Source organism: Bombina bombina, chromosome 2, assembly GCF_027579735.1.
Source record: "Bombina bombina isolate aBomBom1 chromosome 2, aBomBom1.pri, whole genome shotgun sequence".
NCBI classification, from domain to species: Eukaryota; Metazoa; Chordata; class Amphibia; order Anura; family Bombinatoridae; genus Bombina; species Bombina bombina.
Window position 1 is genome coordinate 269,106,066 of NC_069500.1, and position 14,036 is coordinate 269,120,101.

Genomic DNA, 14,036 nt, shown 5'->3' on the forward strand with positions numbered 1-14,036 from the left:
CATCCGTGTCCTAAAGCTTTGGTATTAGTATCCCACAAGTAAGGATGAATCCGTGGACTGGATACACCATGTAAGAGAAAACAGAATTTATGCTTACCTGATAAATTACTTTCTCTTTCGGTGTATCCAGTCCACGGCCCGCCCTGGCAATTAAGTCAGGTTCAAATTTATTTTTGTAAAACTACAGTCACCACTGCACCCTATGGTTTCTCCTTTTTCTCCTAACCGTCGGTCGAATGACTGGGGGGGCGGAGCCTGAGGGGAGCTATATGGACAGCTCTGCTGTGTGCTCTCTTTGCCACTTCCTGTAGGGATTGAGAATATCCCACAAGTAAGGATGAATCCGTGGACTGGATACACCGTAAGAGAAAGTAATTTATCAGGTAAGCATAAATTCTGTTTTCTTCCAGGTTCCTTATGATTTCTGCAAGAGAATCATATGAGGCTAAAGGAAGTCTGTATTGTTTAACAAAAACAGGTGGTGCATTGGGATCTGTTTGTATTCTTGCAATGTGTAAGTCTGTAGTACCACAGTCATAAGAATCCCTAGTAAAAATATCCTTGTACTCCATCAGGAGTTCTCGCAGCTGTTGGCGTTCATCATCGCTGGAACAGCCATTAGCTAAGGATATTTGCTCTTAGACTATTTGCTGAAATCCTGGAAAGATTTCAGGCTGTGAATTATAGGGATTCTACCTGGTCTTCCTTACATAATTTTTTCAATTTTTTTCATATTTGACGTTTTTGGCCTAGGCTGAAGCTGTTTTTGCGGAGCAGGGTTTTGCAGGCTGTGGTGCCCTCAGAATGGGTTCTGCCTATCTTTTTACCCTCCCGTTCATTCAGTGTCCCCTAGAGCTTGTGGGTATACATGTTTCCCACAAGTAAGGAATGAAGCCGTGGACTTTCCTCATATTAAGATGGAAAACATAAATTATGCTTACCTTATAATTTCCTTTCCATCTGTATGAGGAGAGTTCACGACTCCCGCCCGTTTTCTTCGTTAGGCGGTACAAAATTATTATTTTTTTGTTCTTTTGGCACCATTTATACCCTGATATTTCTCCTACTGTTCCTTGTTCCCTCGGCAGAATGACTGGGAGATGAGGGTAGTGAGGGGGAGGTATTTAAACCTTTGGCTGGGGTGTCTTTGCCTCCTCCTGGTTTCCAGGTTCTGTATTTCCCACAATTAAGGATGTTTTTTAATTTTTCTTAAGCAAACAAGCTTTTCCAGCTTCATTAGTCAAGAACAGCACGATCTTTAATTATGTATAATAAGCTGTTTTCATTTATCTATATTGAAGCAGCTCCTCATCCCTGGATGGTCTTTGACCTTCAAGGCCTTTAGTTGGTCATCCATATGCTAAGATTGCACACAGCTGAAACCAAGAATATTTGTGTATCATTACGTGTTTGTTGCCTGCTGTATTAATTCAGTATGGTTTTAATCAAGATTTCTTTCATAATTTTTTTTTTTTTTTTCATTGCAGCTACATTTGAGATTTATCTCTTCAGAGCCACAGCTGATAGAAGAAATTTCCACATTATCCTCACACCTGGAAGAGACTTGGTTGCACCTGCAGTCACTATTTAATCAAAGTTTGTGTGTCTTAAATTACATGAAAAGTGCGTTATTATGAGAGTTTGTTTTCTTTTATATATATATATATATATATATATATATATATATATATATATATACACAAGTTTTGAATTGTATTAGTTTTACACTTAAATATTTTATCTAATTGGGTACATGTTTTAACTTATCTCTACTGGAGAAGATAGCAACATGTGCTCCTTGCAGTGCAAGGGTTAAGAGAAACTTGTACATTCTGGATCTCAATGGCTGTTTTTCTAATTTTGTAAAATGAATCTAATGCCTTTTTCAAAATGTATTTGTTTATCCTCTCAGACTGAAAACTGATCAGTTGCATGTCCAAAATAAACTTTGTATATCCAAAATAATTACTATATGGGTATTGTATTTGTATGTTTAGTTAAGTTAATGGCCTGGCTGTTTGATCAAAGTGTTTAATAATGATCATGAGAATACAATTTAATAAAAGTATTAATCACCTGTTTATTTTATAAAGTCCTGCAATTGTCATTTGGTTTAACTTTCCATATACAGGTATAAGGATATCTTCTTTTTTTTATCTACTTCCAAACATTATTTTGAGGTAAATAATCATCTGTTTTAAAAAATTAAAAATAAAGTTAATTTGCACAAACTTCATAATTTGGTATTTTCATCAATTGCCTTAGGAGTGTCATGCAAAATATCCTTTTTTAACACATGGAAATTGTGCAAAGCTCATAACACAATATTGTGTAATTAATAGACATTTAAATATACACCAGAAATTAATCACTGCACTGCAAAATACAAAAGAAATGTTTTAATTATAAAAAAAATTGAAAAAGTACATTGTTTTGTGGTCTCCCAATAGCTTTTAGCCAATTAGGGGCAGCTATGCTGCTGTATGTGTCAAGTAATCACTGTGCAGCATGTAGGAGGGTCAGGTTTCTGAATTCCACCCATTGCTCCCCAGCTTTTTTCGGTCAGTGGAAAAATGAACATTTTTGCATTTAAATTACAGTAAAAGCCAAACTAAAGTACTTTGCATTTTTTCTCCACTATACATAATTAAATGTTATGGGTAATTACATTTTGAGCTAAAAGGAACTAGAGGTGTCTAGTCAAAATTAAACTTTCATGATTCAGATAGGGCATTCAGTTTTAAACCACTTTCCCATTTTACTTTTATCAAATTTGCTTTGCTCACTTGGTATTCTTTGTTGAAAGCTAAACCTAGGTAGGCTCATGTGCTGCCTTGAAGGCCACCTCTTATCTCAGTGCGTTTTGACAGTTTTCCACAGTAAGACATAGCTAGTTCATGTGTGCCATATAGATAACAACGTTGTGTTCACCCCTGTGGAGTTGTTTGAGTCAACACTGATTGGCTAAAATGCAAAAGCACTGAGATAATTGGGGATTCTGCAGAGGCTTAGAGAAAAGGTAATCACAGAGCTAAAAAGTGTATTAATATAAATATCCGTGTTGGTTATGCAAAACTGGGAGATGGATAATAAAGAGATTATCTTTTTAAACCATATAAATTCTGGAGTATACTGTCCCTTTTAATGTCCTAATAATCAGTAAACCATCATTTAATGTGTTATGTACCTTAAAGGGACATGAAACCCAAAAATTTTCTTTCATGATTCAGATAGAGAATACAATTTTAAACAACTTTCCGATTTACTTCTATTATTTAATTTGCTTCCTTCTCTTATCATTTGCTGAAAGGTTTATCTAGGCAAGTTCATGAGCAGCAGAGAAACTAGGTTCTAACTGTTGATTGGTGGCTGCATATATATATTGAATGTGATTGGCTCACCCATGTGTTCAGTTAGAAACTAGTAGTGCATTGCTGCTCCTTCAACAAATGATACCAAGAGAATGAAACAGATTAGATAATAGAAATAAATTAGAAAGTTGTTTAAAATTGTATTCTCTATCTGAATCAAGAAAGAAACAATTTGGGTTTCATGTACCTTTAACCACTAGATGGCAGCATTCTCTATTTTATCTTCTGTGATTCATGCAGGTTGTTTTTTTAAAGATGATGATCAGTTACTTAGCATTTTGCAACTTTAACCATTCTGTTATTTAATAAAAATAATGTTATTATAAAAATAATTAAGTTCTTACACCTGTGTAGTTGTTATAAACATATGCTTCAGAAATGAAGTGACCTGTGTAAATACAGTATTGCATCTCTGAATTGAAAGCTGTAATATAGTCTGTTTCCATGTGTAAAAGTTTTATGATGAATGCTTTAAGAGAAATTACAAAAAATTAATATAACAGTTATGACATTTAAATTAGAAAAAAAAAATCAAGTGGGCGTGTCCATGCAGCGATCATGGCAAGCGCATATTTTAGAAGCTCTGGACCTAAGAATTATAATCTTCCAGATATCTACTACACTAATTTACCATCTTAAACCATAAACTTTAGGGATCACTCCACAGACTACATCTGACTGGAATGTGGTGATAACATGGGGAAAAATATTCACACCGGAGCTCTAAATTAAGCAAGACGGAAATTCAGGTGGCGGCCTATTCATCAGTTTCTCATTAACCCCCCCTTACTTGCCGGGCAAAGCAGAATTGATTATAAAGATTATAACCACATATATAGTTCAATATTAACCCTTTAAACAATGGAGGAATTATATCTATAAGTCCTGCTACAAGAGCTCGAAAGAAAAATGCACAGCGGCTATGGTAGTCTCATAATGGCGCTGATAGACCCGTGAAGCGAAGACATCTATGTACTCACAGAAGAGGAAGGAAAGATTTCTCGGGCGGATACAAGTCTCAATTGGAGTCGAGAGCTAGACATGCTGAAGTAGCCCACATTAGAGATCAGGGGGACCCAAATAAAACAAAGGAGCACCTACCCTCAAGATTTGACTTAGCCGTGAGGGATGCGGCCGGTTCCTCGGAGCGAAGTACAAGAAGCTCATCACAATAGGGAAAAGCTCTATTTTCAGGCAACGAATGGCAAAGTCCCGTAAGGTATAGAGGGAGATGGGCCTCAGCACAACGGATGGCTCGTGGTGTAGTTATACTCAGCTGGAGGTCCGACATCCCGGCTATGTATGCGGCTGCTTCTCCCACTGCCGACTTCCAATTTCTTAGTGGTAAATACTCTGTTGATGCAATCGCAATGGAAGCTCTCAAGGTGTGCCAGAACCCCAGACAGGCTAGGAAACTCCTCCAGCTAGAGCGGATTAGAATTACACAGAGATCTGAGGTAGGTTAAGCTAACATGGAAATAGCTGGGTAGCCCTGTGACACTTTATTTGGAAGCTACTGGACTTTAACACACCTCAAGGGCATATATCATAGTGCTGACCTGACTCCTTTTTTTTTATCTCTGGTGTTGAATTTCTAGCAGTTATGATGTATTGTGTGTTGTAGAGTCTTATTAGGAGACGCATCTCTCTTAAAAGCCAATTTGTATATTGAGATATAAAGGTCTAGATTAAAATTTTCTATTGTGAAATCTGCTATGCCATATATAACTGGGAGCCTCTAAATTGTATATAAGGTATTACTGAAATGATGACCTACTTATTGTATACCTTGCCTATAGAATACCTTACAGCTGTTGCTTCAACCCTAATTTATGTTGTTATATACTTTATGGGGAGAACAGTTATGTAGATTTTGCAAAGGCTAATAATTGTATTTAACAGGAATTCGTTTATACTATGTGTTGCTGTGTATCATATTAGTTTTTCTTTTACTTCACAAAATATGGAGACATATATGTTTGCTCTTAGACATGTCTCAATTACAGCAATTAGGTCATACTTAATCTAGCTACTCTCAATAGCTTGTTCCTAAGCCACACAAACCCGAGATACTAGTCCACAAGACAGGATGGCCCTCATAGCTTCCCTCCTCAGGTACACCTTATGGTCACCATGATAGATTCTCAACAAGTAGATAGTGAATTAACCTACATTAGCCACCCGCTTTATATTTGTATTATATGTTCAATAGTTTTGACATTTGGTTTATAACTCATACAGACAGCCTACAACTTATATCTTTTTAAAGTTCACTGCATGCCTGGCCCAATTAGTTCAACTTTAAGCGGTACGTAAGCGCTGTATAGACCCTTGGTGGTGTTAAACAATATAGGGTCTTTGATTTGACTAACACAATTTAACAGTTTGAGGCCGGCTAATTAGTCACCTATGAAATCTGTTAATGAAATAACATATACCTATTGTCTTCTTAAATGGAAACAGTCGACATCTGCATTCATTACTTTTGGGAATTAAGAACCTGGCCACCAGGAGGAGGCAAAGACACCCCAGCCAAAGGCTGAAATACTCCTCCCACTCCCCTCAACCCCCGGTCATTCTTTTCCTTTCGTCCCAGGAGGTTGGCAGAGAAGTGTCAGAATTTTTAATTTGTTTTTGTCTCTTATGGAGGGTAGTACTCTTCGGCATGGGACAGGAGTTTTAAGTAGTCCTGTCAGTCTCTCAGTGAGGGCTTGGATGAAAGTTAGAGTCCGGAGATGCAGGAAGAGTCTTTCTGCGAAACCATCCCGACTCAGATTAACATCTCCTCAAGCAATCAGCGTTGTCTAACTTCGCTCCGCTGCCTGCTTTCTTCTCTCAAGTCTATGGCGGAGGTGATGCTACTATCCGTCACACTTGAAAGACCGTGTTCCTGTTCCACGGCGTAGATTCCTGTAAGATCGTTTTTTTTTTGTACTGTAATGTGATTTTTTTTTTTCCCGAGAGGCTACCACCTTGCGGGTCTAACTTATCATAAGGGTCTCAGTGAGTCTCTTGTAGTATCTTGGAATCAAGGGTTAATATCTCCTGTGGGGGTTATTGAACAGGGGGGTTTATAATCATGTTTAAGTGATTCAACGTGCTTAAGTCTGATGTTTATGGGCTCGTGGTTTGGAACATCGAGGCCTTTGTAAGTGACGCAGCCTTTTGGTTGGGCATCCTTTTTTGGACTATACGGTTCACCTTGTGTTCGGGCATGGTTACGCTCTGTTCCCAATTTCCGCATTCCCGACCATGTGGCAAAGGGAATTTTCTAGTCCGCAGGGGTCTGGTTATAGGAGGTGGCGAGTGCTCCAGCTATTGGGGATGTCAGGTGCCCTTTTTGTTTTTACTACTTTAGTCCATATTTATATATCTTCTATCAAGTTATGGAGGATTCTGATGCTGAGACTGTGCTAATTTCAGATTCAGTTACGGAGGATTCTAATACTGAGACTATTTTGATTTCAGATTCTGTGTCCGGTGACGAATCCGGATGACCCATGTCAACCAGTTTTGTTCCGTATGCCATTTCAGAGCGCCTGGTTCCTCGGGCTCGGAGATTCAAGGGACTGTTGAGCCATCCGCCTCGGGAGGTCATGTCTTCCGAGAGGCGGGTTCCCTACCAATTCATACTTCTACACATGCGGGTAACCCAGTTTCTGATTCCTCCATGCAGGGTGGGGTGTTCCCCCCCCCCCCCCCCCCCCCGGAGGTTGCAGCGCGTTTTTGCTTCTACATAATGTTGGCAATTGTCTGCAGAGTCCAGACATTTTTTTGAGAATGTGCTCGTGCCCTATTGTCCCGGGCCTTCCGCCTTGGGGAGGGCCTCTACAGTTCCCCACGGGTGTAACTGTCCCTGAGTGTTGTGCCTTTCGTTACAGGATTGCACATCTTTGCGTATTGCTCAGACATGTTTTTCAGTTATTGAATGACCCTATCGTTACTAGATACAGGAATTTTCAGTCTGCTAATTTGAATGGTGCACCTCATTAGACATGTGTGGATGAAGTAATCTCCTGATTGTCATTTGTTTGAGATCTTTCCCAGTTTTTGAAAGATAGGGCTCCGTTTGGCTGGTCCTGCGGGTAGGCCTGTGTCTTTTTAGGCGTTAACCTCCGGGTTGCCTTATATTTTATTTATATCCGATGGAATGTATTTTATTTGTTTTTGTTTCCTTCGGGAACCTTCTGGGATTGATACTCTTTATTACTTCTTTGGAAGTTGTTTGGGACATGTTAGTCCTATGTTAAGAATGTCTGTTTTCTATTTTTAACCCTATGTGGGAGAATTTATGCAGCTTGCCGGTTAGGACCCTAGGTGCAGGCTGGTCCTGTCGGGTTCGTTCAGTTTTGCAGCTGTTCAGACACGTGGCACTGTTCTGCTCGGCTGGTTTGGTAGAAGCGCAGTGCGCTCAGGTTATCATTGTTTTTCATGTTCAACTATGCATTCAAGAGGACCTGTGGGTCCGTGAGGTGGGAAGGATTGTTTCAGTCCTTATAGCCTTCAGTCATAGATGACCGGTTCGGTAGAAGTGCTGAGTTCTCAGGTTATCATTGTTTTTCATGTTCAACTTTGCATTCGAGAGGATCTGTGGGTCCATGAGGCGGAAAGGATTGTTTCAGTCCTTATAGCCTTTAGTCATAGATGACTGGGCAGGGGAGTTTAACGCTGCATCACACACTCTGACATCTGATTTCATCAGAACTTAGAGTTTTTCTCCCCCGTGTGGTGGAGGGTTGGAGGGCTTAACGCCCCTTACCGCAGTTGAGCGGTTTGGCCTTCATTTTTAGGCCTCTGGATTTGTCCTTTTAGGCTTGATCCAACAGCTTGTACAGGATAGCTGTCTAGCATGTGGAAGGTTTGCAGTTTGAAACCAGTTGCAGCTCTTGACACCTTGTGGGTGTACGCGTAAGCTGTTTGTAGTGTATCTAGATGCAGCTCTTACTCTTTGACGTGTACTGTCTGTATGAGTGATAAGAGGTTTTTGGGTCTTCTTCCATTGTCTCCGGGTGAGTTAAATCTCCTTTTAGGGATCTGTATTTCTTTCATGTAATTAGCAAGAGTCCATGAGCTAGTGACGTATGGGATATACATTCCTACCAGGAGGGGCAAAGTTTCCCAAACCTTAAAATGCCTATAAATACACCCCTCACCACACCCACAATTCAGTTTTACAAACTTTGCCTCCAATGGAGGTGGTGAAGTAAGTTTGTGCTAGATTCTACGTTGATATGCGCTCCGCAGCAGGTTGGAGCCCGGTTTTCCTCTCAGCGTGCAGTGAATGTCAGAGGGATGTGAGGAGAGTATTGCCTGTTTGAATTCAATGATCTCCTTCTACGGGGTCTATTTCATAGGTTCTCTGTTATCGGTCGTAGAGATTCATCTCTTACCTCCCTTTTCAGATCGACGATATACTCTTATAAATATACCATTACCTCTGCTGATTTTCGTTTCAGTACTGGTTTGGCTTTCTACAAACATGTAGATGAGTGTCCTGGGGTAAGTAAGTCTTATTTTCTGTGACACTCTAAGCTATGGTTGGGCACTTTTTTAATAAAGTTCTAAATATATGTATTCAAACATTTATTTGCCTTGACTCAGGATTTTCAACATTCCTTATTTTCAGACAGTCAGTTTCATATTTGGGATAATGCATTTGAATCAAATATTTTTCTTACCTTAAGATTTGACTTTTTTCCCTGTGGGCTGTTAGGCTCGCGGGGGCTGAAAATGCTTCATTTTATTGCGTCATTTTTGGCGCTGACTTTTTTGGCGCAAAAAATCTTTTCTGTTTCCGGCGTCATACGTGTCGCCGGAAGTTGCGTCATTTTTGACGTTCTTTTGCGCCAAAAAATGTCGGCGTTCCGGACGTGGCGTCATTTTTTGGCGCCAAAAGCATTTAGGCGCCAAATAATGTGGGCGTCTTATTTGGCGCTAAAAAAATATGGGCGTCGCTTTTGTCTCCACATTATTTAAGTCTCATTATTTATTGCTTCTGGTTGCTAGAAGCTTGTTCACTGGCATTTTTTCCCATTCCTGAAACTGTCATTTAAGGAATTTGATCAATTTTGCTTTATATGTTGTTTTTTCTCTTACATATTGCAAGATGTCTCACGTTGCATCTGAGTCAGAAGATACTTCAGGAAAATCGCTGTCTGGTGCTGGAACTACCAAAGCTAAGTGTATCTGCTGTAAACTTTTGGTAGCTATTCCTCCAGCTGTTGTTTGTATTAATTGTCATGACAAACTTGTTAATGCAGATAATATTTCCTTTAGTAATGTACCATAACCTGTTGCAGTTCCATCAACATCTAATGTTCAGAATGTTCCTGATAACATAAGAGATTTTGTTTCTGAATCCATCAAGAAGGCTATGTCTGTTATTCCTCCTTCTAGTAAACAAAAAATCTTTTAAAACTTCTCTTTATACAGATGAATTTTTAAATGAACATCATCATTCTGATTCTAATGACTCTTCTGGTTCAGAGGATTCTGTCTCAGAGATTGATGCTGATAAATCTTCATATTTATTTAAAATGGAATTTATTTGTTCTTTACTTAAAGAAGTACTAATTGCTTTAGAAATTGAGGATTCTGGTCCTCTTGATACTAAATCTAAACGTTTAGATAAGGTCTTTAAATCTCCTGTGGTTATTCCAGAAGTTTTTCCTGTTCCTGGTGCTATTTCTGAAGTAATTTCCAGAGAATGGAATAATTTGGGTAATTCATTTACTCCTTCTAAACGTTTTAAGCAATTATATTCTGTGCCGTCTGACAGATTAGAATTTTGGGACAAAATCCCTAAAGTTGATGGGGCTATTTCTACCCTTGCTAAACGTACTACTATTCCTACGTCAGATGGTACTTCGTTTAAGGATCCTTTAGATAGGAAAATTGAATCCTTTCTAAGAAAAGCTTATCTGTGTTCAGGTAATCTTCTTAGACCTGCTATATTATTGGCTGATGTTGCTGCAGCTTCAACTTTTTGGTTGGAAACTTTAGCGCAACAAGTAACAGATCATGATTCTCATAATATTATTATTCTTCTTCAACATGCTAATAATTTTATCTGTGATGCCATTTTTGATATTATCAGAGTTGATGTCAGGTTTATGTCTCTAGCTATTTTAGCTAGAAGAGCTTTATGGCTTAAAACTTGGAATGCTGATATGTCTTCTAAATCAACTCTACTTTCCATTTCTTTCCAGGGTAACAAATTATTTGGTTCTCAGTTGGATTCTATTATCTCAACTGTTACTGGTGGGGAAGGAACTTTTTTACCACAGGATAAAAAATCTAAGGGTAAAAACAGGGCTAATAATCGTTTTCGTTCCTTTCGTTTCAACAAAGAACAAAAGCCTGATCCTTCATCCTCAGGAGCAGTTTCAGTTTGGAAACCATCTCCAGTCTGGAATAAATCCAAGCCTTCTAGAAAAGCAAAGCCAGCTTCTAAGTCCACATGAAGGTGCGGCCCTCATTCCAGCTCAGCTGGTAGGGGGCAGGTTACGTTTTTTCAAAGAAATTTGGATCAATTCTGTTCACAATCTTTGGATTCAGAACATTGTTTCAGAAGGGTACAGAATTGGTTTCAAGATAAGAGTAATTATGCCAGTTCCAGTTCTGGAACAGGGGATGGGGTTTTATTCAAATCTCTTCATTGTACCAAAGAAGGAGAATTCCTTCAGACCAGTTCTGGATCTAAAAATATTGAATCGTTATGTAAGGATACTAACGTTCAAAATGGTAACTGTAAGGACTATCTTGCCTTTTGTTCAGCAAGGGCATTATATGTCCACAATAGATTTACAGGATGCATATCTGCATATTCCTATTCATCCAGATCATTATCAGTTCCTGAGATTCTCTTTTCTGGACAAGCATTACCAGTTTGTGGCTCTGCCGTTTGGCCTAGCTACAGCTCCAAGAATTTTTACAAAGGTTCTCGGTGCCCTTCTGTCTGTAATCAGAGAACAGGGTATTGTGGTATTTCCTTATTTGGACGATATCTTGGTACTTGCTCAGTCTTTACATTTAGCAGAATCTCATACGAATCGACTTGTGTTGTTTCTTCAAGATCATGGTTGGAGGATCAATTCACTAAAAAGTTCATTGATTCCTCAGACAAGGGTAACCTTTCTGGGTTTCCAGATAGATTCAGTGTCCATGACTCTGTCTTTGACAGACAAGAGACGTCTAAAATTGATTTCAGCTTGTGGAAACCTTCAGTCACAATCATTCCCTTCGGTAGCCTTATGCATGGAAATTCTAGGTCTTATGACTGCTGCATCGGACGTGATCCCCTTTGCTCGTTTTCACATGCGACCTCTTCAGCTCTGTATGCTGAATCAATGGTGCAGGGATTACACAAAGATATCTCAATTAATATCTTTAAAACCGATTGTACGACACTCTAACGTGGTGGACAGATCACCATCGTTTAATTCAGGGGGCTTCTTTTGTTCTTCCGACCTGGACTGTAATTTCAACAGATGCAAGTCTCACAGGTTGGGGAGCTGTGTGGGGATCTCTGACGGCACAAGGAGTTTGGGAATCTCAGGAGGTGAGATTACCGATCAATATTTTGGAACTCCGTGCAATTTTCAGAGCTCTTCAGTCTTGGCCTCTTCTGAAGAGAGAATCGTTCATTTGTTTTCAGACAGACAATGTCACAACTGTGGCATACATCAATCATCAAGGAGGGACTCACAGTCCTCTGGCTATGAAAGAAGTATCTTGAATTCTGGTTTGGGCGGAATCCAGCTCCTGTCTAATCTCTGCGGTTCATATCCCAGGTATAGACAATTGGGAAGCGGATTATCTCAGTCGCCAAACGTTGCATCCGGGCGAATGGTCTCTTCACCCAGAGGTATTTCTTCAGATTGTTCAAATGTGGGAGCTTCCAGAAATAGATCTGATGGCGTCTCATCTAAACAAGAAACTTCCCAGGTATCTGTCCAGATCCCTGGATCCTCAGGCGGAAGCAGTGGATGCATTATCACTTCCTTGGAAGTATCATCCTGCCTATATCTTTCCGCCTCTAGTTCTTCTTCCAAGAGTAATCTCCAAGATTCTGAAGGAATGCTCGTTTGTTCTGCTGGTAGCTCCGGCATGGCCTCACAGGTTTTGGTATGCGGATCTTGTCCGGATGGCCTCTTGCCATCCGTGGACTCTTCCGCTAAGACCAGACCTTCTGTCGCAAGGTCCTTTTTTCCATCAGGATCTCAAATCCTTAAATTTAAAGGTATGGCGATTGAACGCTTGATTCTTGGTCAAAGAGGTTTCTCTGACTCTGTGATTAATACTATGTTACAGGCTCGTAAATCTGTATCCAGAGAGATATATTATAGAGTCTGGAAGACTTATATTTCTTGGTGTCTTTCTCATCATTTTTCTTGGCATTCTTTTAGAATTCCGAGAATTTTACAGTTTCTTCAGGATGGTTTAGATAAAGGTTTATCCGCAAGTTCTTTGAAAGGACAAATCTCTGCTCTTTCTGTTCTTTTTCACAGAAAGATTGCTAATCTTCCTGATATTCATTGTTTTCTACAAGCTTTGGTTCGTATAAAACCTGTCATTAAGTCAATTTCTCCTCCTTGGAGTTTGAATTTGGTTCTGGGGGCTCTTCAAGCTCCTCCGTTTGAACCTATGCATTCATTGGACATTAAATTACTTTCTTGGAAAGTTTTGTTCCTTTTGGCGATCTCTTCTGCCAGAAGAGTCTCTGAATTATCTGCTCTTTCTTGTGAGTCTCCTTTTCTGATTTTTCATCAGGATAAGGCGGTGTTGCAAACTTCTTTTGAATTTTTACCTAAGGTTGTGAATTCCAACAACATTAGTAGAGAAATTGTGGTTCCTTCATTATGTCCTAATCCTAAGAATTCTAAGGAGAAATCGTTGCATTCTTTGGATGTTGTTAGAGCTTTGAAATATTATGTTGAAGCTACCAAGTCTTTCTGAAAGACTTCTAGTCTATTTGTTATCTTTTCCGGTTCTAGAAAAGGCCAGAAAGCTTCTGCCATTTCTTTGGCATCTTGGTTGAAATCTTTAATTCATCTTGCCTATGTCGAGTCGGGTAAAACTCCGCCTCAAAGGATTACAGCTCATTCTACTAGGTCAGTTTCTACTTCCTGGGCGTTTAGGAATGAAGCTTCGGTTGATCAGATTTGCAAAGCAGCGACTTGGTCCTCTTTGCATACTTTTACTAAATTCTACCATTTTGATGTATTTTCTTCTTCTGAAGCAGTTTTTGGTAGAAAAGTACTTCAGGCAGCGGTTTCAGTTTGAATCTTCTGTTTATGTTTTTCATTAAACTTTATTTTGGGTGTGGATTATTTTCAGCAGGAATTGGCTGTCTTTATTTTATCCCTCCCTCTCTAGTGACTCTTGCGTGGAAAGATCCACATCTTGGGTAGTCATTATCCCATACGTCACTAGCTCATGGACTCTTGCTAATTACATGAAAGAAAACATAATTTATGTAAGAACTTACCTGATAAATTCATTTCTTTCATATTAGCAAGAGTCCATGAGGCCCGCCCTTTTTTGTGGTGGTTATGATTTTTTTATATAAAGCACAATTATTCCAATTCCTTATTTTATATGCTTTCGCACTTTTTTCTTATCACCCCACTTCTTGGCTATTCGTTAAACTGAATTGTGGGTGTG

The 14,036-nt window shown here is 39.3% G+C and overlaps 1 protein-coding gene across 1 annotated transcript in view; it reads left to right on the forward strand.

Moving 5' to 3' along the window:
- WDR36 (WD repeat domain 36) overlaps positions 1 to 2,081 on the forward strand; it is a 410,170-nt gene extending 408,089 nt beyond the window's left edge. The window contains exon 20 of the mRNA XM_053699732.1: positions 1,488 to 2,081. Coding sequence (XP_053555707.1) covers positions 1,488 to 1,637 — 150 coding nt within the window. The 3' untranslated portion in view covers positions 1,638 to 2,081. The remainder of the gene's footprint in view (positions 1 to 1,487) is intronic.
- Positions 2,082 to 14,036: the final 11,955 nt, after the last annotated feature.